General features: G+C 42.5%; 1 protein-coding gene across 9 annotated transcripts in view; it reads left to right on the top strand.

Moving 5' to 3' along the window:
* The window catches only part of LOC144604761 (protein piccolo-like), a 180,617-nt gene extending 158,169 nt beyond the window's left edge, over positions 1-22,448 (top strand). For 5 of the 9 annotated variants that reach the window (XM_078419394.1, XM_078419396.1, XM_078419395.1 and 2 more), the window contains 3 exons: positions 12,084-12,218; positions 13,861-14,006; positions 19,134-22,448. In XM_078419394.1, the coding sequence (XP_078275520.1) occupies positions 12,084-12,218; positions 13,861-14,006; positions 19,134-19,307 (455 nt within the window). In that variant the 3' untranslated portion in view covers positions 19,308-22,448. Of the gene's footprint in view, positions 1-1,124; positions 1,186-12,083; positions 12,219-13,860; positions 14,007-19,133 lie in introns of those variants that run through there. The other 4 variants (XM_078419398.1, XM_078419399.1, XR_013548776.1 and 1 more) reach the window with 4 other exon arrangements.
* The last annotated feature ends 2,260 nt before the right edge of the window (positions 22,449-24,708 follow it).

Below are 24,708 nucleotides of genomic sequence, written 5' to 3'. Positions count from 1 at the left end.
CTTCCTCTTGGTTTACATTTTGCAACTCTTCAATACTTTTGTTTCACACCTTCTGTCTTTTCATCTCTGGCCTTTATCCTACCATCAGCTTATCCCCCCCCCCCACCCCCTCACATCTATCCACCTATTACCTAGAGTTATAGATTCATGTGAAACATAACCAGACCCTTCGGCCCACTTTGCCCGTGCTGACTTGCGAGGCTTTGTCCTGCCCCAACCCTTTCAGCTGTCTTGTCCTGCCCCCCCACCATCATAATCAGTCTGAAGTGACCAAAAACGTCACCTATCCATGTTCTCCAGAGATGCTCCCTGACCCGCTGAGTTACTCCAGCACTTTGTACCTTTTTCTGTAAACCAGCATCTGCAGTTCCTTGTGTCCACAAATTATCAGTAGTTATGGAGACACTTACGTTAAAGAACTGTTTATGTCAGTCTCCCTTACATGTTTCCAATTATCCTTTTCACCCGTAATATAATATCCAGTTACATTGGTGCCTTTCGTTCTGAAATTCTGAAGCATTCCTTGATGTCATTTGGATGGGCTCTGCAATTTTGCGCACAAGATGATGTATGACATTCAATGCATTTAATAACTTTGATTGAATTAACACAACCATACTTGTTTTACATTGAATAATCCAAAGGGCATCAAAGCACATTCCAGGTGTATATGTCACAAAATGGAGGACATTGCTTTAAGGTGAGAGGTGGAAAGTTTAATGGAGATGTGTGGAGCACATTTTTTTTATGGAGCGTGCTGGGTGCCTGAAAGCTCTGCCAGGAGTGGCGGTGGAGGCAGTTAAGTTTGTGTGTTTAAGAGGCTTTTAGATAGGCACTTACATATGCAGAGAATTGAGTGACATGAATCATGTGCAGGCAGATGTGGGCACAGATATTGTGGGGTGAAGAGCCTGTTGTTGTGCTGTAGTTTCTTGTTTCTATGTTCTAAGCGCTTAATATCGCAGGAAGTCTAAGAGTTTAAAAAGGGAAATTATTAGGGAAATTGGGAAAGCAAAGGAAGTTCTGATAAAGGGTATTTCACCTAAAATGTTAATTATGTTTCTCTTGCCACAGATGCTGCCTGACCTGCTGAGTGTTTCCAGCATTTTCTGTTTTTATTTCAGATTTCCAGCACCTGCAATTTTTTTGATTTTCAAAACAAAGAGAGAATATGAAAAAATACTGGCAAGTATTATCGATGTTTATCCAAAGTTGTAAGTACACATATAGGGTTGCACATGCTGTGTGACACGGAAACAAGCCATTTGGCCCAACAAGGCCATGCCAGAATTTGTGCTAAGTACATCTGAAACTATCAGTGCAGCCTTCCAGTCCGCTCTCCCTCAACTCCTTGTCCAGTTTCAATGTTTGCTATTTGCTTTTTTATTACCCATGGTGGCATATTCTATCTGATCACCATAAAGAGCAAATCAGTAATGAAGCCAAGTAGAAACAAGTAGAACTGCAGATGCTGGATTACACAACAAGACACAGAGTACTGGAGTAACTCAGCAAGTCACGCAGCATCACTGGAGAACATGGGTAGGTGGCGGCTTGGGTCACAACTGTTCTTCCAACTGATTGGGGGGGGGGGGGTGGGGGAAGCTGGAGGAGAGGTGTTTCTTGTACAAACATATAAAATTATAAAAAGGACTGGACAAGCTAGATGCAGGAAAAATGTTCCAAATGTTGGGGGAGTCCAGAACCAGGGGCCACAGTCTAAGAATAAAGGGGAAACTGTTTAAAACTGAGATGAGAAGAAAGAAAATCACCCAGAGAGTTGGAATTTGTGGAATTCTCTGCCGCAGAAGGCAGTAGAGGACAATTCACTGGATGAATTTAAAAGAGAGTTAGATAGAGCTCTAGGGGCTAGTGGAATCAAAGGATATTGGGAGAAGGCAGGCACAGGTTACTGATTGTAGATGTTCAGCCATGATCGCAATGAATGGTGGTGCTGGCTCGAAGGGCCAAATGGCCTCCTCCTGCATGTATTTTCTATGTTTCTATGAGTGGTAAGCACCTGGCACTTGCTGCCAATGGTGGATGCAAATATGATGTGATAGCAATGTTTCAGAGGCATTTAAACACACAAGAGCAGGTGGGGAATAAAAGGATTGGACCATGTGTAGGTAGTTGGGATTAATTAATTTGGCATCAGATACCCTGGCCGAAACACACCTGTTGCTGTGCTGTACTGTTCTATGTTCTGGCAATGCTGACGTTTGTAAATCCTGGGAAAAACATCATGGCTAAAACCTTACACAGCCTAATGCAGGTGAACTTTGAGATAAACATATATGTACAGATGTATCACAGTAGGAACCAAAATACAACTGCACCAAACAAGGCAATTGATGAGCTCCAGAAAACGGAGCTTTAAATATTTCCTGTGTGTGAGTGAATGGGTCTGTAATTTGAATCTAATCTTAATACATTTTGTAAGAAATAGAAGTAAGGTAAACATTCTGGTCCCTCGCTCCTGATTGACATGATTGAGGATCTTTTGCTTTACGACCATTTTCCTGCACTAACCCAAAATTCCTTGGATATCCAACAACCTATCTATCTCTGCCTTGCAGGTACTGAGTAATTGAGCCTGGACCAACCTCTTGGGCAGAGAATTCCAAAGATTCACTGTCTCTGGGAGAGGGAGTTTTTTTCAAGTCTGGCCTGAATAGCCAATCTGTTATTTAGAGTTAGTGACTCCTGGTCCTTAACACCCAGTCAAGGGGAATGTCAACTCTAACCTTTACTCACGAGACAAACAGCACATTCTAGATGTGCTTCTCTCAGCTGCTTCCATTGCAGTTACATGCCAAGTGGCCGATGCTGTAATCAGTACTGCTGATGTGACCTTACCAATGTCTTATTTAAGACCATCCTATCTATGACTCTCGTAGTTTTATATACTTCTATCAGGTCTCCCCTCAGCCTCGGACACTCCAAAGAAAACTATCTAAGTTTGTCCAATCTCTCCTTGCAGCTAATACTCTCTAATCCAGGCAGCATTCTGGTAAACCTCTTTTGTACACCCTCTCCAAAGTCTCCACATCCTTCCTATAAAGCTGCATTGTGACTTCCTGACTCATGCTCAATGCCCTGACCTATGATAGCAAGCATTGGCTTTCTTTACCACTGTATCTATATGCGTTGCCACTTTCAGGGAGTTATAGACTTGGAACCCAAGACCCCTATGCACATCAATGCTGATAAGGGTCTTGCCGTTAATCGTATGCTTTGCCCTTATAGTCGACTTAGACTCGCATAGCATGGAATCAGGCCCTTCGGTCCAACCTGTCCATGCCAACCAAGATGCCCTATCTAAGCTAGACCATTAACCCATTTTTATCCCATCTCTCTAAACCTTTCCTATCTGTGTACTTGTCCAAGTGTCTTTTAAATGGTGTTATAGTTTATCCCTAAACTATCTTCTCTTGCTGTTCATTCCATACACCCACCACCCTCTGAGTGAAAAGGTTGCATTAAATCTTGCCCCTCTCAGTTTAAACATATGTCCTTTTGTTTTTGATTCCTCTACCATGGGTAGACTGTGCATTTACTCTATCTATTCTGCTCATGATTTTATATAAAATCATCCCTCAGCATCCGGTGCTCCAAGAAATAAAGTCCTAGCCTGCCCAACCTCTCCCTATAGCCTATCAACATTTTATTGTTTTGAAGAAGACACCCAAACAGTTTATGAGGGCAAAACCATCGATGTTGTCTATGTGGACTTCAGCAAGGTATTTGATAAATTTCCACATGGTAGGCTGCTCTGGAAGGTTAGATCTCATTGGATCTAGGGAGAGCTAGCCAACTGGATAAAGAATTGGCTTAATGGAAGGAAGTGTGGGTGATGGTGGAATGTTGTTTTTCAGACTGGATGCCTGTGATTAGTGGTGTGCCTTAGAGATTGGTGCTGGCCCCATTGCTGTTTGTGGTTTGGATTTGTGGTTTACTTAAGCTACAGAGAGAGAGGTTGAACAGGTTGGGTCTTTATTCTTTGGAGCGTAGAAGGTTGAGGGGGGACTTGATAGAGGTTTTTAAAATTTTAAGAGGGACGGACAGAGTTGACGTGGGTAGGCTTTTCCCTTTGAGAGTGGGGAAGATTCCAACAAGGGGACATAGCTTCAGAATTGAGGGACAAAAGTTTAGGGGTAACATGAGGGGTAACTTCTTTACTCAGAGGGTGGTGGCTGTATGGAATGGGCTTCCGGTGGAAGTGGTGGAGGCAGGCTCGATTTTATTATTTAAGAGTAAATTGGATAGGTATATGGATAAGAGGGGATTAGAGGGTTATGGCCTGAGAGCAAGTAGATGAGACTAGGTCAGAGAGAGTGGTCGGCGTGGACTGGTAGGGCCGAACGGGCCTGTTTCCGTGCTGTAGTTGTTATATGGTTATATGGTTATATGGTTATATGGATGAGAATGTAGAAGGCATGATTAATAAGTTTGCAGGTGACACTAAAGTGGGTGGTATCGTAGGAAGCGAAGATGGCTATGAAAAATTACAGCAGGATCTTAATCAGTTGTGCAAGGAATAGTTAATGGAGTTTAATGCAGAGAAGTGTGAGGTGTTGCATTTTGGAATGTTTCCAGGTCATGACCTTCACAGTGAATGGCAGGGCCCTGAGGAGTCTTGTAGAACAGAGGGATATGGGAGTGCAGAATTTAAAAGACACTTGGAAAGATACATGGAAAAACCTATTGCGATATGGGTCTAATGCAGGCAAATTAGACTAAGTTACAAGGGGCATTTAGTTGGCATAGACATGTTGGGCCAAAGGGCCTGTGTCGATGCTGTATGATTCCATGTCCTTCTCCTTGGGTGAATACAGATGCAAAGTTCTCATTTAATATCACATCTACATCCAGGCATGAATTTCCTAGTATATTCCTGAGATAACCTACTTTGGTTACCTTCTAGATTTTAGTGTATTTATAAAAAGGTACAAGTTTAAGTAAGATGCTGCACATTATTATACCTCATAAATATAATCATTGCTTAAATTCCTTCATGACACTTCAAATATTATCCTTTGCAGCCTTATGACCTCCTTATAACAACTTATCTTATATAATTAGCAAATTTTGCAAACATGTCCTCCATCCCTTCAGCCAGATTATTGCATAAATTGGTTGGATCAGAAGGAGAGAAAAAGGAGCACACAGATTGAAAATTGACTGGGCTGTATACTTGCCACTGGGCTGTATACTTGCCATTGGGCTGTATACTTGCCATTGGGCTGTATACTTGCCATTGGGCTGTATACTTGCCATTGGGCTGTATACTTGCCATTGGGCTGTATACTTGCCATTGGGCTGTATACTTGCCATTGGGCTGTATACTTGCCATTGGGCTGTATACTTGCCATTGGGCTGTATACTTGCCATTGGGCTGTATACTTGCCATTGGGCTGTATACTTGCCATTGGGCTGTATACTTGCCATTGGGCTGTATACTTGCCACTGGGCTGTATACTTGCCACTGGGCTGTATACTTGCCACTGGGCTGTATACTTGCCACTGGGCTGTATACTTGCCATTGGGCTGTATACTTGCCACTGGGCTGTATACTTGCCACTGGGCTGTATACTTGCCATTGGGCTGTATACTTGCCATTGGGCTGTATACTTGCCATTGGGCTGTATACTTGCCATTGGGCTGTATACTTGCCATTGGGCTGTATAGTTGCCATTGGGCTGTATACTTGCCATTGGGCTGTATACTTGCCATTGGGCTGTATACTTGCCATTGGGCTGTATACTTGCCATTGGGCTGTATACTTGCCATTGGGCTGTATACTTGCCATTGGGCTGTATACTTGCCATTGGGCTGTATACTTGCCATTGGGCTGTATACTTGCCATTGGGCTGTATACTTGCCATTGGGCTGTATACTTGCCATTGGGCTGTATACTTGCCATTGGGCTGTATACTTGCCATTGGGCTGTATACTTGCCATTGGGCTGTATACTTGCCATTGGGCTGTATACTTGCCATTGGGCTGTATACTTGCCATTGGGCTGTATACTTGCCATTGGGCTGTATACTTGCCATTGGGCTGTATACTTGCCTTTGGGCTGTATACTTGCCATTGGGCTGTATACTTGCCATTGGGCTGTATACTTGCCATTGGGCTGTATACTTGCCATTGGGCTGTATACTTGCCATTGGGCTGTATACTTGCCATTGGGCTGTATACTTGCCATTGGGCTGTATACTTGCCATTTGGAATATAAGATGCTGGTCTTCTCATTCACATTTGGCTTCACCCTGGCAGTGGAGAAGGCTGAGGACAGATAGGTCAATGCATGCCCGGAAAGAAGAGTTAAAATGGCACGCAACCAAAAGCTGAAGATGGTTAATGCAGTCAGAGCACAGGAGATCCTTAAAACACTCATCTGATCTGCCCTTGGGATTACCAATGAGGGATTTTATGCATTTGCATCTTTTTAAGCTTTTTTGGACATAGGATCCCTTTTCTTTTGCAGCAAACATTAAAATGTGAACACAAAGCATGCCCAACTGCACTTGACCCATTCTGGATCATCTCCTGCTGAGAAAGTGCTGTATGGCTGATTTTCCACAACTCCTTGTCATTATTTATGTACAATCTTAGACAAATCATAATACCATTTATTCTGCTTCTTAACATGAACACCTTTCGGACAAAGAATTAAAGCAGAATTAAACTACAGTGACGTATCCTCAATTTTGTTTCTTTTTGGGTTATAAATATTTTTTACTCTCTTCATTCTCAATGAAGTGCATGGTTGGTTTCCTATCATTTCATGACTGTATGACAAAGACATTTCGTTCAAATTCATTTTTGAATGACAATAAATGCTTCAATTCAATTCAATATACTGGCTTGCTAAGATCTATGGATAAATTGGCAGCCATAGATCTTTTATAAACTCACTCTTGCAAACTAATGTAAATCCTACTGTGTAACTTTATCTCTTGTGAACACATCCACAAATTTGGTATTGTCTTACTGGTGAGTTTTCTTATGCACTAGTAACCTACCTCGATATGTGCAGCTTCAACAACACTCAAGAAGCTTGGCTCCCAACTAGGCACAGCAGCCCACTTGATAGGCACCCGATCCATACTATTCACTCCACCACCGACAAACAGTAGCAACAGTTTTTTTACCATCCACAATATACACTACACCAAGATTCCTTAGACAGCACCTCCCAATTCTATGATCTCTCCCAGCTAGAAGGACAAGGGCAGCAAAAACATATGATAAACCACCACCTAAATGTTACACTCCAAGCCGCACATAATCTTGACTTGGAAATATATCGCCATTCCTTCACTGTCACTTGCACATATCTGAGGGGTATGATATACATGCATTTAGGGGCTGATCAGGGATAGACAACATGGTTCTATGTGTGGGTGAGCATGTTTTTTGAAGATGAGACCAAAAAGGTTGATGAAGGGCAAGCTGTAGACATTGTATATATGGATTTCAGCAAGACATTTGACAAGGTTCCGCATGGTGACACTGAAGTCGGTGGTATTGTAGATAGTGAAGATGGTTGTCAAAAATTGCAGCAGGATCTTAATCGGTTGGCTGAGGAATGGTTGATGGTATTTAATACAGGTGCTCCTCAACTTACGATGGGGTTACGTTCCGAGAAACCCATCGCAAACTGAAAATATCATAAGCTGAAAAGCATTGAATACACCTGATCACGTTGGCGGAAGCGAGCTGTGGGTCGCTGCTGTTTGCAGCATCGCAAAGTGGAAATATCGTAGGTGGAAGCGTCGTAAGCAGGGGTGCAGTGCTGCCGGAGCTCACTGGAGCGCCGCTGTAAAAACAAAACCAAAATAAACAGCGGGGAATTTAACAGCAGCTGCTCCGGCACCTAAAATATAGCACTGCAATACTGGCTGTAAGTGGGGAAACATCTGTACTGAGAAGTGCAGGGTGGTGCATTTTGGGAAGTCGAACAAGGGCAGGACATACACAGTGAATGGCAGGGCTCTGAGGAGTGTTGTAGAGCGGAAAGAAGCATCACAGGTCGTCAAGTCAAGAGTGTTTTATTGTCATATGTCCCAGATAGAACAATTGAATTCTTGCTTGCTGCAGCACAACAGAATATGTAAACATCGTACACTGCAAATTATATGATAAACGAGAGAGACAAAAAAAGTTCAGTGTGTATTTATACACATACTCACAAGTATACATATATATTTATATATGTACATATACACACATAGTAGTATAATAATAATAATAATAATAATAATACTGATAATAGTCTATTGTACTTCAGAGCTTATTTGAGATTGTAGTGTTTAATAGCCTGATGGCTGTAGGGAAGAAGCTGTTCCTGAACCTGGACGTTGCAGTTTTCAGGCTCCTGTACCTTCCTCCCAATGGCAGTGGTGAAATGAGTGTGTGGCCAGGGTGGCGTGGGTCTCTGATGATGCCGGCTGCTTTTTTAAGGCAGCGATTCCGATAAATCCCCTCGATGGTGGGGAGGTCAGAGCCGGTGATGGACTGGGCAGTTTTCACAACTTTTTGTAGTCTTTTCCGCTCCTTGACGTTCACGTTGCCAAACCAGGCCATGATGCAACCAGTCAATATGGGCTCTACTGTACACCTGTAGAAGTTCAAGGGAATCCTCATTCACATACTGAATCTCCATAATCTTCTCAGGAAGTAGAGGCATTGATGGGCTTTATTTATAATTGCATCTGTGTGCTGGGTCCAGGAAAGATCTTCGGAAATATGCATGTCCAGGAATTTGAAGTTTTTGACTCTCTCCACCATCCTCCCATCAGCAAAGTATAAAAGTTGAGAGGTCATGTTACAGTTGTCTAAGACATTGGTGAGGCCACATTTAGAGGATTGTGAAGATAGACACAAAATGCTAGAGTAATTCAGCCAGTCAGGCAGCATCTCTGGGGAAAAGGGATAGGTGACATTTTGGATTAAGATCCTTCTTGAGACTGAAACCAGCATCTGCAGTATGGCCTACTACCCCCACTAGAACCTCCGCCCCCACATCAACGAGTTCCGCGTCCGCCATGACGTGGAGCTCTTCTTCCGCCGCCTCCGCCTCCGAGCCTTTTACCATGGCAAGGAGTCCCGACCCCGCACTGGGACCCCTTCTCCCGTCTCCAACGGACCCCCTCCACTTTTACCCCCCAGTATGGCCTACTACCCCCACTAGAACTTTTATCTCAAACTGCCGGCGTGACATCAGCCGCCTCAAATTTTCCACTCCCCTGACTAACTCCAACCTCTCCTCTCCTGAACGTGCAGCCCTCCACTCACTCCGCAACAACTCGGCCAGGCGACAACTATCAGACACCTCTTCCTACCTATCCCTGGACCATGACCCCACCGATAAACACCAGACCTTCATCAGCAGCACCATCACCGACCTCACCAACTCCGGCGATCTACCCCTCAGTGCCTCCAATCTCATAGTTCCCCAGCCCCGCACGGCCCGATTCTACCTCCTACCCAAAATCCACAAACACAACTGTCCCGGCAGACCCATTGTCTCTGCCTGCTCATGCCCCACCGAACTTATCTCTACCTACCTCAACTCCATCCTATCCCCCCTGGTTAAATCCCTCCCCACCTACGTCCAAGACACCTCACACGCTCTCCATCTCCTGGATAACTTCCGGTTCCCAGGCCCCCACTCCCTCATTTTCACCATGGATGTCCAGTCACTCTACACTTCCATCCCCCACAAGGATGGTCTCGAAGCCCTCCGTTTCTTCCTCGACCGTAGAACCAGCCAATCCCCATCAACCAACACTCTCCTCCGCCTAGCAGAGCTGGTTCTTACCCTCAACAACTTCTCCTTTGACTCCTCCCACTTCCTCCAAACCAGAGGCGTAGTTATGGGCACTCGCATGGGCCCTAGCTACGCCTGCCTCTTTGTCGGGTACGTCGAACAATCCCTGTTCCAGACGTACACTGGCCCCATCCCTGAACTCTACCTCCGCTACATCGACGACTGCATTGGTGCTACCTCTTGCACCCATGCAGAACTCACTGACTTCATAAACTTCACCTCCAATTTCCATCCTGCCCTTAAATATACCTGGACTATCTCTGACATCTCCCTCCCGTTTCTGGACCTCACCATCTCCATCACAGGAGAAAAACTAGTGACGGACATTTATTACAAGCCCACCGACTCGCACAGCTATCTGGACTACACTTCTTCCCACCCGGTCCCCTGCAAAAAGTCTATTCCCTACTCCCAATTCCTCCGTCTACGCCGCATCTGCGCCCGGGATGAGGTGTTTCAGACTAGGGCTTCCGAGATGTCCTCATTTTTCAGAAAACGGGGCTTCCCCTCCTCCATTATAGATGAGGCTCTCACTAGGGTCTCTTCTACATCCCGCAGCTCCGCTCTTGCTCCCCATCCCCCCACTCGCAACAAGGACCGAATCCCCCTCGTTCTCACCTTCCGCCCCACCAGCCAGCGGATCCAACATATCATCCACCAACATTTCCGTCACCTACAACAGGACCCCACCATTGGCCATATCTTCCCATCCCCTCCCCTCTCTGCGTTCCGCAGAGACCGTTCCCTCCGCAACTCCCTGGTCCACTCGTTCCTTCCTACCCAAACCACCCTAACCCCGGGCACTTTCCCTTGCAACCGCACGAGATGCAACACCTGTCCCTTTACCTCCCCCCTCAACTCCATCAAAGGACCCAAACAGTCTTTCCAGGTGAGACAGAGGTTCACCTGCACCTCCTCCAACCTCATCTATTGCATCCGCTGCTCTAGATGTCAACTTATCTATATCGGCGAAAACAAGCGCAGGCTCGGCGATCGCTTCGCTGAACACCTGCGCTCGGTCCGCATTAAGGCAACTGATCTCCCGGTGGCCCAGCACTTTAACTCCCCCTCCCATTCCCAGTCTGACCTCTCTGTCATGGGCCTCCTCCAGTGGCATAGTGAGGCCCGCCGGAAATTGGAGGAGCAGCACCTCATATTTCGCCTGGGCAGTTTGCGGCCCGGTGGTATGAACGTCGACTTCTCCAACTTCAGATAGCTCCTCTGTCCCTCCCTTCCCCTCCTCCTTCCCAGATCTCCCTCTATCTTCCTGTCTCCACCTATATCCTTCCTTTGTCCCACCCCCGACATCAGTCTGAAGAAGGGTCTCGACCCGAAACGTCACCCATTCCTTCTCTCCCGAGATGCTGCCTGACCTGCTGAGTTACTCCAGCATTTTGTGAATAAATCTGCAGTTCCTTTCTACACATTTAGAGAATTGTGTTCAGTTTTACTCATCATGTCATAGGAAAGAAGTTGACAAGCTGGAAAGGGTACAAAGAAGATTTATGAGGATGTTGTCAGGACTCAAGGGCCTGAGATATAGGGAGAGGTTGAGCAGGCTAGGACTTCATTCCTTGGAGAGCTGATGATGAGGGGCGATCTTATAGATGTGTACAAGATCATGAGAGGAATAGATTGGGTAACTGCAGAGTCTACCCGGTAGATAAATGGAATGAAGTGCTGGAGAGGTAGTTGAGGCAGGCAATATCACATTTAATAAAACATTTGGACAGGTACATGTGTGTGATAGGTTTAGAAGGATATGGACCAAACGCGGGTAGGTGGGACGTGTAGATGGTGCATGTTGGTTGACGTGGGCAAGTTGGGCCAAGGGCCTGTTTCCATACTCTCAAGTCAACAAACGATGAGCAATTAAATGCTGGCTCAGTCTGCAAAACCCACATTTTTGAATAAAGATAAGTAAACTGAATAATTAAAATAAACAAATGCTGGAAATCTGAAATAGAAACAGAAAATGCTGGAAATACGCAACAGTTCAGGCAGCATCTGTGCAAAGATAAACAAGTTTCAATTTCAGATTGATGTCCAATGATCTAACTCTTTTTCTATTCACAGATGTTGCCTGACAATGATTCCACCATGTTCTGTTTTTTTTCCAAATCTATCTTATCCAAATAACCTGGGAATAGATTGAAACTTCCATAGATACTCCAAATTAATACTGATAACATTTTAGTAAAATTACATTTATTGAAATATATTACCTCCTTCTTGATTGCAGGTAAAACACAAGTAATGGGAGAGATTAAAATTGCCCTGAAGAAGGAAATGAAGACAGCTGGAGAGCAGCTGTTAGTGGAGATTCTTCAATGCAGAAACATTACCTACAAATTTAAGTCGCCTGATCATTTACCAGGTATCAGTATTTGTTGACCAGCTCTCATGTCAGAATTACAGACTGGGTTGCTGCTATGCTGAAGTATTTTAGTCTGCAAAAGTGACCCTGAGTTTTCAATTGCTCATCATATTAATTCTCCATCCCAATCCTTCACTCACCTTTCTATCTTTGACCTCTTACACCGATCCACTGATGCCCAATGTAAGCCCAAGTACTAACATTTTAAGACACAAACTACTGGATTAACTCATTGGTTCATCAGCATCTCTGGAGATCATGGATAGGAACAGGGAAGAGAGGGGGGAAAAGAGGAGGGGAGGGGAAAAGGGGGAGTTGTGTTCATGTTATCTGAAAAGGTCTTGACCCAAAAAGTCGTCTTTCCAGGGGAGGGGAGGAGAGGATGCTGCACCAATGCAGAAGAGGTTTGGGCCCAACGGGTCCACTTGGTCGAGTGTTTCTTAAATGTTATGATAGTAACCACCTCTGTCTCCTGCTGGTTATTGGGGGCCCTCTACTATAATCCCATTAGAGTGATTACCTTTTCCTTATTTTTGAGTTCTACCCATATTGCCTCAGTGGATGACCCCTCCTCCCTGAGTGCCCCCCATTGACATTCTCCCTGATTAGTAGAGCAAATCCTCCACCTCTTTTACCTCCCTCGCCACTACATCTGAAACAACAATTCCATGAGCTGCTTACATTGGGAGTAAGACTCTGCTAGTTCAGGAAGGATCTGACTGGGAGGGCACCTCTCACCACCAGCCAAACCAGGTCTTGATGCTTGATGGTGAGTTCTGGTGATGAGACATTCTGCCAGACAATCTGGGCAGTCTGTTCAGGGAACCACCCCACAATTTCCATCAAGTCCTTGTCTCACAGTACCTGCAAGATGCTCTGTGCTGACATCTGCCTGGTGTGTTGTGGTCTAAGGTATTGGTCAAGAAGAATTTTTCCACAAAGAATAGGTAGTGCGGCAATGTGTAGCTGGCTGGCACATTGTGCAAATGCGTTGCCAGGCCATTCCTTTGTAACACTGGGAACAGATAGAACATTAGCAGATAGTGACACTTGTGAAACTTGTTACCCACCTCCTCGGCACAGCTTGATGCAGCTACACATGAAGGCGGCCTCATGATGGACTGTTTTATGTTCCATATATTTTGTAACGTAACACCACTATGCCTGAAGCTAAAACTCTCTATGCACATTTTGTACAGGGTTGTAGAATGTGTCCATGAATGTGTTCATGCAGTGGAGACCAGTTCTCAACTCTATTTCGCAAATATTCTTTGAGCCACTGGGAACTCACATGGCAATCGATCCCTCTGAGAAACTTCCACCAGGTTCCGACCATGCGTGGATAACCTGGCGCAGTCTCAACAGACTGCGGACAGGCATGGGGAGGAGTAAATCGAACATGCTGAAGTGGGGATACACTGAAGATGCGGCAGACTGCGAGTGCGGACGAGGCCTCCAGACTATGGAACATCTCCTGAGCTGTGACGTGCTGCATGACACACGCACTGTAAAGGAACTTGTAGAGGCCAACCATGTGGCACTAACATTTGCTCACTATTGGTAAACAGTTGTGTGATGGCACGAATAAATAAATAAACCACTGGGAAGAAATCCTCACGCAATATTCTGCTTCTTTTCACAGACCTGTACGTGAAACTCTATGTCATAAACATTTCAACGCAAAAGCGAGTATTTAAGAAGAAAACTCGTGTCTGCAGACATGACCGGGAACCATCATTTAATGAGACGTTTCGTTTTAGTCTTAGCCCAGCTGGACACTCGCTTCAGGTAATATTATGTACAATATCTGAGTACATCACTGCATTTTGTCAGGTAATTCTCTTCTGGTTACAGATTTTTTAAAGTTCATAATGCATTTTTCCACCTTTTCAAAAGAACCAGTGTTTTGCTAATCGTCTGTGTAAAAAGGAAAAAACAGTAGGGAAGAATAAAAAATAAGATGAATATAGAATTAGTGGCGATAGGAGGTTGGTGGTTGTCAGGGATTCGATGGACCAAAGAGTCTGTCACTGTGCTCTACTTTTCTGTGACTGAGAATCTGCATTATACCATTTGATCTTAAGAATCCAGTCATATAGAGTACTTAAACATTTCCCATGCTTATTAAAGATATTTCCAACCACAGCAGGAAACCCACATGGTCACAGGGAGAATGTGCAAACTTCACGCACACTGCACCCAAGGTCTGGGTAACACGTTCTGCTCCTGACTTTGCTCTGCTGTGTAGCACCTGACTGTCTGATGTAAGACTATATAATGCTCCATTTGGTGTACTGCACGTACATCTTACCCACACAAACCTTTATTTATATTTTGGTTAAAATTAGTGCCCAATAATACATCCTAGTATTAATTGGTGCGATGGTTACATTTTTAGTTCTGGATGATATAAAAATTGTTTAAATCCTTTCTGATTCTGTGTCTGACATTGGGCCTGATATCATTCTTGGTACACGTGCTGTTGTGAATTATAGGAGTAGAATTTGGTTTAAATGTTGAATGTTTGCAGATCACATCAATTAAAAACTAGCTTGCACAGTGAAAAAAAAAAAGAAAAAAAAAAAGGTCTGGATTGAACCCATGTTTCAGGCAGCAGATCTAACACTGTTCTGCCCACAACTTGTGATTGTCCACAACTGGAGACCTCCAGCCAGACTAACACTCTTTCACCACAACCCTCTGTTTTCTATGAATAAACCAAATCTGAATTCCTTGGATCAAGTCACTGTGATGCATAGTAATACTCTTCACACTGATCTTGCTGTCTTCAATGCCCTTCTCCTTTGTGAATACGGATGCAAAGTACTGATTGAATACCTCACCTGCATCCTCTGACTCGAAGCACAAATTCCGTCATTCATCCTTCAGCATTCCGATCTTCTCCCTGGTAACCCTCTTGTTTTTAATGTATGTTTAAAGGGCTTAGGATTTTCTTTCATCCAAATCACCATAGGCATTTCTTGGCCCTTTTTGGTCTTAACCCTAATCCTAACTAGATAATATTCTAGCTTAGTCCAGAATTTTCTCTTGGCATCCTTGATGGTTTTACCAAGGTCATATATAGGTTCTGTACAGGACAGACTTGGACATCACGAGGGAGATCTCCTGATTCATCCATGGATTCTGGTCTGAGAACGCTTGGATTGTCGTTTTTATCACACAGTCATCTACACACTTATTTACAGCTTGTTACAGCGTCACAGGACATTAATAAGGCCACATTCGGAGCACTGTATGGTTCTCGTCACCTCCTAAAGGAGTTAGTCATGGAACAGTACAACAGGTCCTTCAGCCCACAATCTCCATACCAGCTGTACTCAGTGAGGTGGCAAGCTGGGCTAGTCTCATTTGCCTGCATTTGCCCAATATCCCTCCAATCGCTTCCTATCAATATAACTGTCCAAATATCTCTTAAAAGTTTGAAAGTTTGTTTATTTCTGGGCACCATGTTATAGGAAAGATATCAAGCTGGAAAGGGTGCAGAAGAGATTTACGAGGCTGTTGCCAGGACTCGAGGGCCTGAGGTTTATATGTAGAGAGAGATTGGGGCAGGCTGGGACTTTATTCCTTGGAGCGCAGGAGGATTGGGATAATCGTATAGAGGTGTATAAAATCATGAGAGCAAAGGTTGGGTAGATGCACAGAGTCTCTTGTCCAGAGTAGGGGAATCAAGAACCAGAGAACATGGGTTCAAAGTGAGGAAGAAAGATTTAATAGGAACCTGAGGGGTAACCTTTTCACACAGTGGGTAGTCGGTGCATAGAACGACCTTCCGGAGGAGGTAGTTGAAGCAGGGACTATCGCAACATTTAGACTGGTACATGGATAGGACAGGTTTAGAGGGTTATGGGCCAAACGGAGGCAGGTGGAACTAGTATAGATGGATGTTGGGCGGTGTGGACATGTTGGGCTGTGTGGACATGTTGGGCCGAAGGGCCTGTTTCAATGCTGTATGACTAAGACTCTAAAAGTCACAATTGTAACTGCTTCTTTGATGTCACTAAACTGGAAAGGGTGCAAAAAAGATTGACAAGGATGTTGCGAGATCTCACGGGTTCAGATACAAGTAGAGGCTAAATAGATGTGTGCTTTTCCCAGGAGGTTGAGGGGTGAACTTGTGGAGGTTTAGCATGTCAAGAGAGACGTAGATAAGATGAATAGCCATTGTCGTCCCCCCCCCCCCCCCCCCCCCCCCCCACAGGGTAGGGTAATCTTAAAGTAGAGAGCATATGTTCAATGTGAGAGAGAGAGAAGATTAAAAAAGGACATGAAGAGCTAGCTTTTCACACAGTGGATGGTGGATATATGGAACCAGCAGCCAGAGGAAGTGATAGAAGTGTTTAAAATTGTGATGGGAATAGATAGGGTTAATGCAGTCTTTTCCCGCGGTAGGGGAATTAAGAACTAGAGGACATAGGTCCAAGGTGAGAGGGGAAACATTTAATTGGAACCTGAGGGGTAACTTTTTCAAATAGGTAGCTGTATGGAACAATCGGCCAGAGAAGGTAGTTGAGGCAGGTGCCATAACAACATTTAAAAGGCATTTGGACGGGTACATGGATAGCAAAGGTTTAGAGCAATGTGGGCTAAATAGGCAAATGGCATCTTGATTGACTTAAACAAATTCCGTCCTGGTCAACTCTACAAATGTAAGCATTGACCCCTGTACCCAATCTGAACACAGCCGGCCCATCAGAGAAGTTCCTGCTTCTTTCTACTCTTTGGTTTCTGTCTATTAAACAACTGGCAACTGATCTTAGAATGGCATTACAGTAGCATGTCTTGCTGACGTTTATACTCAGTATATAAAAACATAGAAACATAAGTGCAGGAGTAGGCCATTTGGCCCTTCGAGCCAGCACTGCCATTCAATATGATCATGGCTGATCAGCCGATCCCCCAAATACCCCAACCGATGAAGGCAGGGTTATGTATACTTTCTTTACCACTTTATTGATTTGTGTTGGCACTTTCAGGGAGCTATGAACTTGCATCCCAAGAACCTTCTGTGCATTGATTACTAAAGATCCCGTCATTTACTGCATACTTTCCTTTTGCATTGACCTCCCATAATGTATCGCCTCACAATTATCCAAACTAAATTCCATTTGCCATTTCTTCACCCAAACTTCCAATATCGCTGCGTATCCTTTGACTACTATTTTCTAAATGGGGTAAGAATCCAGTAATCGGAGGTGCAAACGGACTTGGGAGTGCTGGTGCAGGATTCCCAAAAAGTTCATCTGTAAGTCGAATCAGCAGTAAAGAAAGCAAACTCGATGCTAGCATTTATTTCAAGAAGGCTTGTATACAAAAACAGGGATGTAATGTTGAGGCTCGATAAGGTGCTGGCAAGGCCACATTTAGAATATTATGAACGATTCTGGGGAACCATATCTGAGGAAGGATGTGCTGGCTCTTGAGAAGGTCCAGGGGAGGTTTACAAGAATGATCCCAGGAATGAATAGGTTAACATATGATGAGCATTTGTCGGCACTGGGCCTGTACTTGCTTGAGTTTAGAAGAATGAGGGAGGACCTCATTGAATCATACAGAATAGTGAAAGGCCTGGATAGTGTGGATGTGGAGAGGATGTTTCCACTGGTGAGAGAGTCTAGGACTAGAGGTCAAAGCCTCAGAATTAAAAGACGTTCTTTTAGGAAAGAGATGAGAAATTTCTTTCATCTTTGCTATTGAGGACGTGCAGCGTAGGTTTACTAGGTTAATTCCCGGAATGGCGGGACTATCATATGTTGAAAGACTGGAGCGACTAGGCTTGTATACCGTGGAATTTAGAAGGATGAGAGGAGATCTTATCAAAATGTATAAGATTATTAAGGGGTTGGACACGTTAGAGGCAGGAAACATGTTCCCAATGTTGGGGGAGTCCAGAACAAGGGGCCACAGTTTAAGAATAAGGGGTAGGCCATTTAGAACTGAGATGAGGAAAAACTTTTCCAGTCAGAGAGTTGTGAATCTGTGGAATTCTCTGCCTCAGAAGGCAGTGGAGGCCAATTCTCTGAATGGGAGAGATAGATCAGCCATGATTGAATGGTGGAGTAGACCTGATGGGCCAAATGGCCTAATTCTCCTATTATCATCTTATGACTACCTTCCTCATGATCCACACCTCCACCATGTGTCATCCGCAAACTTACGAATCAGACCACCTAAATTTTCATCCATATCATTTATATATATATCACAAATGAGAGGCCTGTGTATTGATGCATGCAGAACCCACTGTTTTAAGTCTTCCAGTCAGAAAACATCCCTCTGCCTCTGTTGTCGAGGACCAAGCCAACGTTGTTTGGACTTACCAACTCACTGTAGTTTCCTTGCGACTTGAGCTTCTTGACCAGCCTACCATGAGGACCTTGTCAAGTACTTTATCAAATTTCATGCAGATAATATCTATGGCCCTACCCTCATCAACGTTGTCATCGCCTCAACAAACTCAATCTGCAGCTCTTAGCCTTTCCGAGATGGTGAATAGTGCATCAAATCGGCTTCACTGGCTTCTGCATCGATAGGAATGCAAGAAGGAAACTGTTCTGGATCATCCACTTAACAGTTCTGACTGAAACTAGTTGCAAATAATTAATTTAACATTAAGGAGAGGAATATTTTATTTTCTGAATTCACTCATTCAGAGAGTTGTGGATGTTAAATTGCAAAGTAGATCTAAAGCTGACAGATTTTAGATTACATAGATATTGTGCTGAAAACCAGGTTGAGGCTAAATGGTTAAATTGGCAAATAGTATAATTGAAGTGTGAAGCGGGTCCATCTTCTAACTGGCTCTCCAGATATTTTTTATCTTATTATGTTCTTAAACTATGTATGGTCTCCTTCATTGTGATATGATTATGCTTTTTGCTTTCTCTGTTTTAGATTTTACTTATCTCAAATGGTGGAAAGTTCATGAGGAAGACGCTGATTGGTGAGGCATATATCTGGCTTGACAAAGTGGATCTACGAAAGAGAGTGGTGAACTGGCACAAGCTGCTGGTTAGCTCAACAGAAGGTCAACGAGGAATTACATCTGGTTTTAATGTGCAAAACTGAGCTGGTCACCAGGTGGAAAGCTAAAATCTAAGGCTTTGATGCTGTCTGGCTTTGCAATTTGGAGCTTCTAATAGGGCAGTGAGATTGTGTCTCGGTATTTATACTGTGGCCACCTTAGTAGCCCAAAGTCTAGCTCAGTCCAATCTTAGACTATTCAAAGTGACAGCATTTACAAGTACGAAATGTAGTTATAAAAGACAAAACTCCCTTAAGCTGTAAAAATATGTTTTTTAAATATGTTTTTGAAAAGACTAATGTACAACAGTGAGTAGGTACCATGCATTGTATAGAATTACTGGAGGCAAAGGAAATCTTTGATTTGATCTTGATCCTTAATGTATAAAGGGGAGGTTTGTGAAGGTCAGCCGTAAAGGCCCAGAAAGTTAATGTGATCACGCCATCTATTCGTGTGAAATAATGCACGTGTGAAAACTCATTTTAACATATGAAAATATCAGTATTGTCCTGATAAACTGTCACAGACACACAAACTTGCAGTATTTTTGATAGTGTGAGAAAGTTTCTATTGTTCCAAAAATTATCTCTGAAATGAAAGTATTCAGGTTTTTGTTACGTTTCAACAATATGATTGTTGACAGAGCAAGATACTGGCTGTGATTCAAAGTATATACATGGGGCAAATATAGACATTTCAAAGCCTCTTTCTATTGTGGCTGAATGCTGGTCTTTGAGTAGATTACTGTAACTCTCTGACTTACTCAGGTGAAGGTCTGTAGATATGAATCACAAGCAAAAAATAAATAGGAATTGGTTTATTAATCTGAGGAAGACTGAATTGTTTTGTCTTAGGTTGTCAGCATAATTGTTTGTTGGGAACTTGGAAGTAATGACAAATCATTGTTAATTTTTATATTTTCCGGGTAGTTGATGGAATTATTTTCCTAACTTTCTTTCCTCAAGATTTGTAGCATTTATTTAAACTATTTCATGGTAGATGTGCAAACATTGCTAAACCTGCAAAAGCGTACAGTTTGAGTCATTTATTAAGTGCCTGGCATTATATTTCAGAGACAATAGAGAGTGTAAACCTACCATGACACGATCTGGCCCGGAAGTTGCTGGAAGATCTCGAATCATAACTAATTAACAGCACAGTTGTCACATTATTCTTCTGCTTGAAGGATTCAATTAAAATTAATTTTAATCCTGACTTGCTAGTGATTCTTTACTTATTGTGAATGTGGGCACGATTCAACTAGTTCTGCAGCTATTAAACTATTTAATGTTTCATTGAATTCTATTGCTGATTTATTTCATACAAATATTTTATGTTTTGTAAAGACATTGAATGTGGAGGGGTGGGATGTGATGAGCCAATCATGAAGGTTAACTGTGCAGTGAAGAGTTCAAAATATGCTTCCAAAGTGTGTATGGACTGTTCTATATATAAATGCAGATTTATAGGTATAAATATGTATCTATTATATATTAAAATAAGTGTGACTGGAGATACTCTATGCAAAATGGACTGTACAAATTTTGGATGCAGTTTCTAAACTAAAAAAATGAAGGAAGGTTGCAACTAAACATGAGTAAAAGCACATTATATATGTTTTCTTACATTGCACTCCAATGCAGTTACATGCAGAATTTACAATGGAAGATGTGTGGATATTACACATAATTAATGCTCATTGTAAAAAAAAGAGTGGCTCCTAGATTAGTCAGTTACTGAGGGATATTGTACAATACTAAATTTTGTTCATAATTGATCTTTCCTTTGGCTTACTACACGGGCTTTATGTCAACGTAAAAGTAAAACTGCAGCAGTAAAATCTAGGAAAACGTTTTCTCAGACTTGTCACTGCCTTGCTTCCACATTCCTGTGCAGCTTTGATGATGTATGTAAGAGACAATGAAAATTACATTGTGTCATGGGTAACAACTGTTATTAATGGCACTTTTTAAAATCTGATATCATAATATATTCCCTATGATTTATTTTGCTTGCTATAAGTTTTCAATCCTTTACAGACACAAAAAAAAAGAAAATAATTTAAACATACAGGATGACAACAATTTTGTAGCTCAAATGGCTAATCACAGTCTTGGCAACAATGTTTGTTTCCAGGTGTAAAGACATCAAAGTTACTTGTATAATGAAATTAGATTTCCTAAAGTACCTTTAACATTTGTTTATTTCAAAACAAAAATGCAAACAATGATAACATGAAATTAACAGCATGGTTACATTCTAGTTTTAATGTACATTGGAGGAAGACTGAGATACAAATAAATGTAACTTTATTCACCTCTACCTTGGCAAGAAGCAACCCTCTTGCTTTATTTCCATTTTTTATAATATTCAATTTTTATTACATTAATGTCTAAAACTCTTCTTGAAATAATTGCCAGTGATGTTGGTAAGAAAATTGGAGGAATGGTAATTAAATACCTTGAAATAGAACCTGTGTAGAAAAAGCACTGTTTCTTTCAACCCATGTTGTAATGCTGTTAGATGTCTGTTTTGGTGAACACTATATCCTTTAAACTTTCCCTGATGAATGAGTGTCTTAGTTGTCTTAAGTATGAATCAAACATATGTCCGGTGCAGATAAAGTGTTCCCTTTGTACCTTGTAAATATTACTTATTTTCTACAGAAGATTTTGAACAGTTTTATTTGGTCTGACATTCAGCATGTGAATGTGCAATGTTTGTTGTTTAGAGAAAAAAATGTTAAAAGACAAAAAAAACATTGAAAGAATCCTCAAAGCTATTCTGTATGATTGTTCCTAGTGTGCAGTGAAGTGCTGAGGTCCTCAGTGATGGCTGAATTGATGTGCTATCAACCTTTCAGTACTTGTACACCAAACCAAGTGTTTCCTTTTTGAAAATAATCACATTTGTCCCTGATTTAAGACAAGTGTTGCCACTTTTGTTACGTGGATAGATGTTGCATGTTTTATGGGTGGTTCTTGTTTTTTTGGTTGCTTCGAGAGATGTATAAATAAAGACCACTTAATACCGGTATAAATAATGCTTGTAAATTTGTCTGGAATCACATTCTATGTAAAGATGACAGTGTGCTCATTGTATGGTTGTACACAAAGTGTTTCTATGAACACTGGATGCATACTGTGGTGTATAAAGGTTGTTATCCTATCCTCGCTAATAAATATTGGAAATAAATGAGTGTCAGCTCCTCCTTAGTTACGAGGTTTTTTTTTACATGAACATCAAGAACATAGAACGGTACAGCACAAAACATGATGTCAAGACCATCTCTATGAAGCTGCTCATAGTCCATATCCATGTCCCATGCAAAAGCTTCTTAAACACAACTAGCATATCTGCCTCCACCTGGCAGCGCGTTCCAGGTATTCAGCCCCCTCTGTATAAAAAAAGTTGCCCTGTACATATCCTTTAAATTTTGTTCCTCTCACCTTAAGCCTTTGCCCACTAATATTTGAATGTTCCATCCTGGGAAAAGGGTACTGCTACCCTAGTTATGCCCATGATAAAAATCACACCAAACCAAAACCAAAACAGCCAAGATGTGGGAGCTTAACTATAGGAATCATTAACTTTCAGAGTATTAGGAGAAAGGTAGCTGAATTCCACGCCTTCATGGACAGTAAATCTCCTGATATAATCCTTGGCTCAGAATCATGGTACAACGAGTATGGTTCTTCCTCAGAAATGTTCCCAGCTATTACCAAGTGACTAGAAAAGACAGGAACACAAGGGGAGGTGGAGGAGTTGTCACACCAACCAGCGGATCGAAAGACCTGACTTGACCCAAGAAGGAAGTGAACAAGTTTGGTGCCAGCTACTGACGAGCCCCGAAAACATCTTTATTGGGAGTTACTACCGTCCCCCAACTGCTAGCGACGACTTAGATTTATTAGATGACAGTCTGAACAAAATCAAGCAAGAAAATAAATCAACCTACATCATAGTAAGTGGGGATTTTTTAATTCCCAACATGACGTGGACTACCGAAACTATTGATGCCATGGACTTCTCCAAGACAAGATAGTCAATATCACAGTCAACTACAGTATGGATCAAATTGTGACTTTCCCAACACAAATGGGAATGGGACTGCAAATTCCCAATGCAAATGGGACTGAAAATCTTCTGGATCTCTGTTTCACAACACGTCCGTCACATGTTGTTAATGTTTACCCGCACACTTCATTTGCCGACTACAGTACTGTTATGGTTGAATAAGCCCAGATTTCTATCCCAGTGAAACCACAAAGAACTGTTTATCTTTGGAATAATGTGGATGAGCAAAGTATCAAGGAAGATGCCCAAGAATTCACTAAAGATTTTCGGGTCAGCAAACCGGAAGACAAGGCTGTTAATTAAAATTGGTGCACCTTTAAAAATGCCATCATACATTTGGTTAAGAAACATGTCCCAAGTAAGCAAGTAAAAGGCAAGCAATGTCCACCTTGGCTTACACAAAAGACTTTGTAGAAACAAGGAGGCCGTAAAGCACGGTGATCAACAACAATGGGACCAATTCAAGAAAGTCCGTAATTAAGTTGACAAGGAACTTCGTAAAGCTTCGTAGAGATTATGTTGCTGGCACAAAGAAATTCTGGAACTACATAAGATCTCATCGAACAAACAATGTTGGCATTCAGACACTGAAGATTGGAAATTAGATATTTGTAGACGACCAATCCAAAGCTGACAAACTCGCCGACCAATTTCAAAGCGTTTCCTTAAACGAAGACACAAACCTTCCCTCATTACAACCAGTCCACACCCAGATACGCCAGACTTGGAGATCACTGTTTTACCAACCAGTCCACACCCAGATATACCAGACTTGGAGATCACTGGTGATGGTGTCGAGAAATTGCTGGCCTCGCTTCAAACAAACAAGGCTGTTGAACCAGACGGATTACCAAATGCTGCCCTGAAGATTGCTTCAGCTGAGTTAGCACCTGCCCTGCAGTTCATCTTTAAATAGAGTTTGGACCAAAGCACATTGCCTGAAGACTGGAAGAGAGCAAATATTTCTCCCATCCATAAGAAAGGATCTAAGTCCGACCCGGTTAACTACAGTCCCATTTCAATAACGCGCGTCTGTTGTAAACTAATGGAACACATTATTGACAGCCAGATTATGAAATTCCTGAGTTCACAAAACACACTCACTGATGCTCGACATGCTTTTAGAAAATCCAGATCTTGTGATACACAATTAATTGGACTGGACAAACTAGATGCAGGAAAAATGTTTCCAATGTTGGGGGAGTCCAGAACCAGGGGCCACAGACTAAGAATAAAGGGGAGGCCATTTAAAACTGAGGTGAGAAGAAACATTTTCACCCAGAGAGTTGAGAATTTGTGGAATTCTCTGCCACGGAGGGCAGTGGAGGCCAATTCACTGGATGAATTTTAAAGAATTTAGATAGAGCT

The sequence above is a fragment of the Rhinoraja longicauda genome, chromosome 23 (genome assembly GCF_053455715.1).
Source record: "Rhinoraja longicauda isolate Sanriku21f chromosome 23, sRhiLon1.1, whole genome shotgun sequence".
Lineage (NCBI taxonomy): Eukaryota > Metazoa > Chordata > Chondrichthyes > Rajiformes > Arhynchobatidae > Rhinoraja > Rhinoraja longicauda.
The sequence above is the reverse complement of the archived record's forward strand: the minus strand, read 5'-3'. Positions and strand labels throughout refer to the sequence as shown.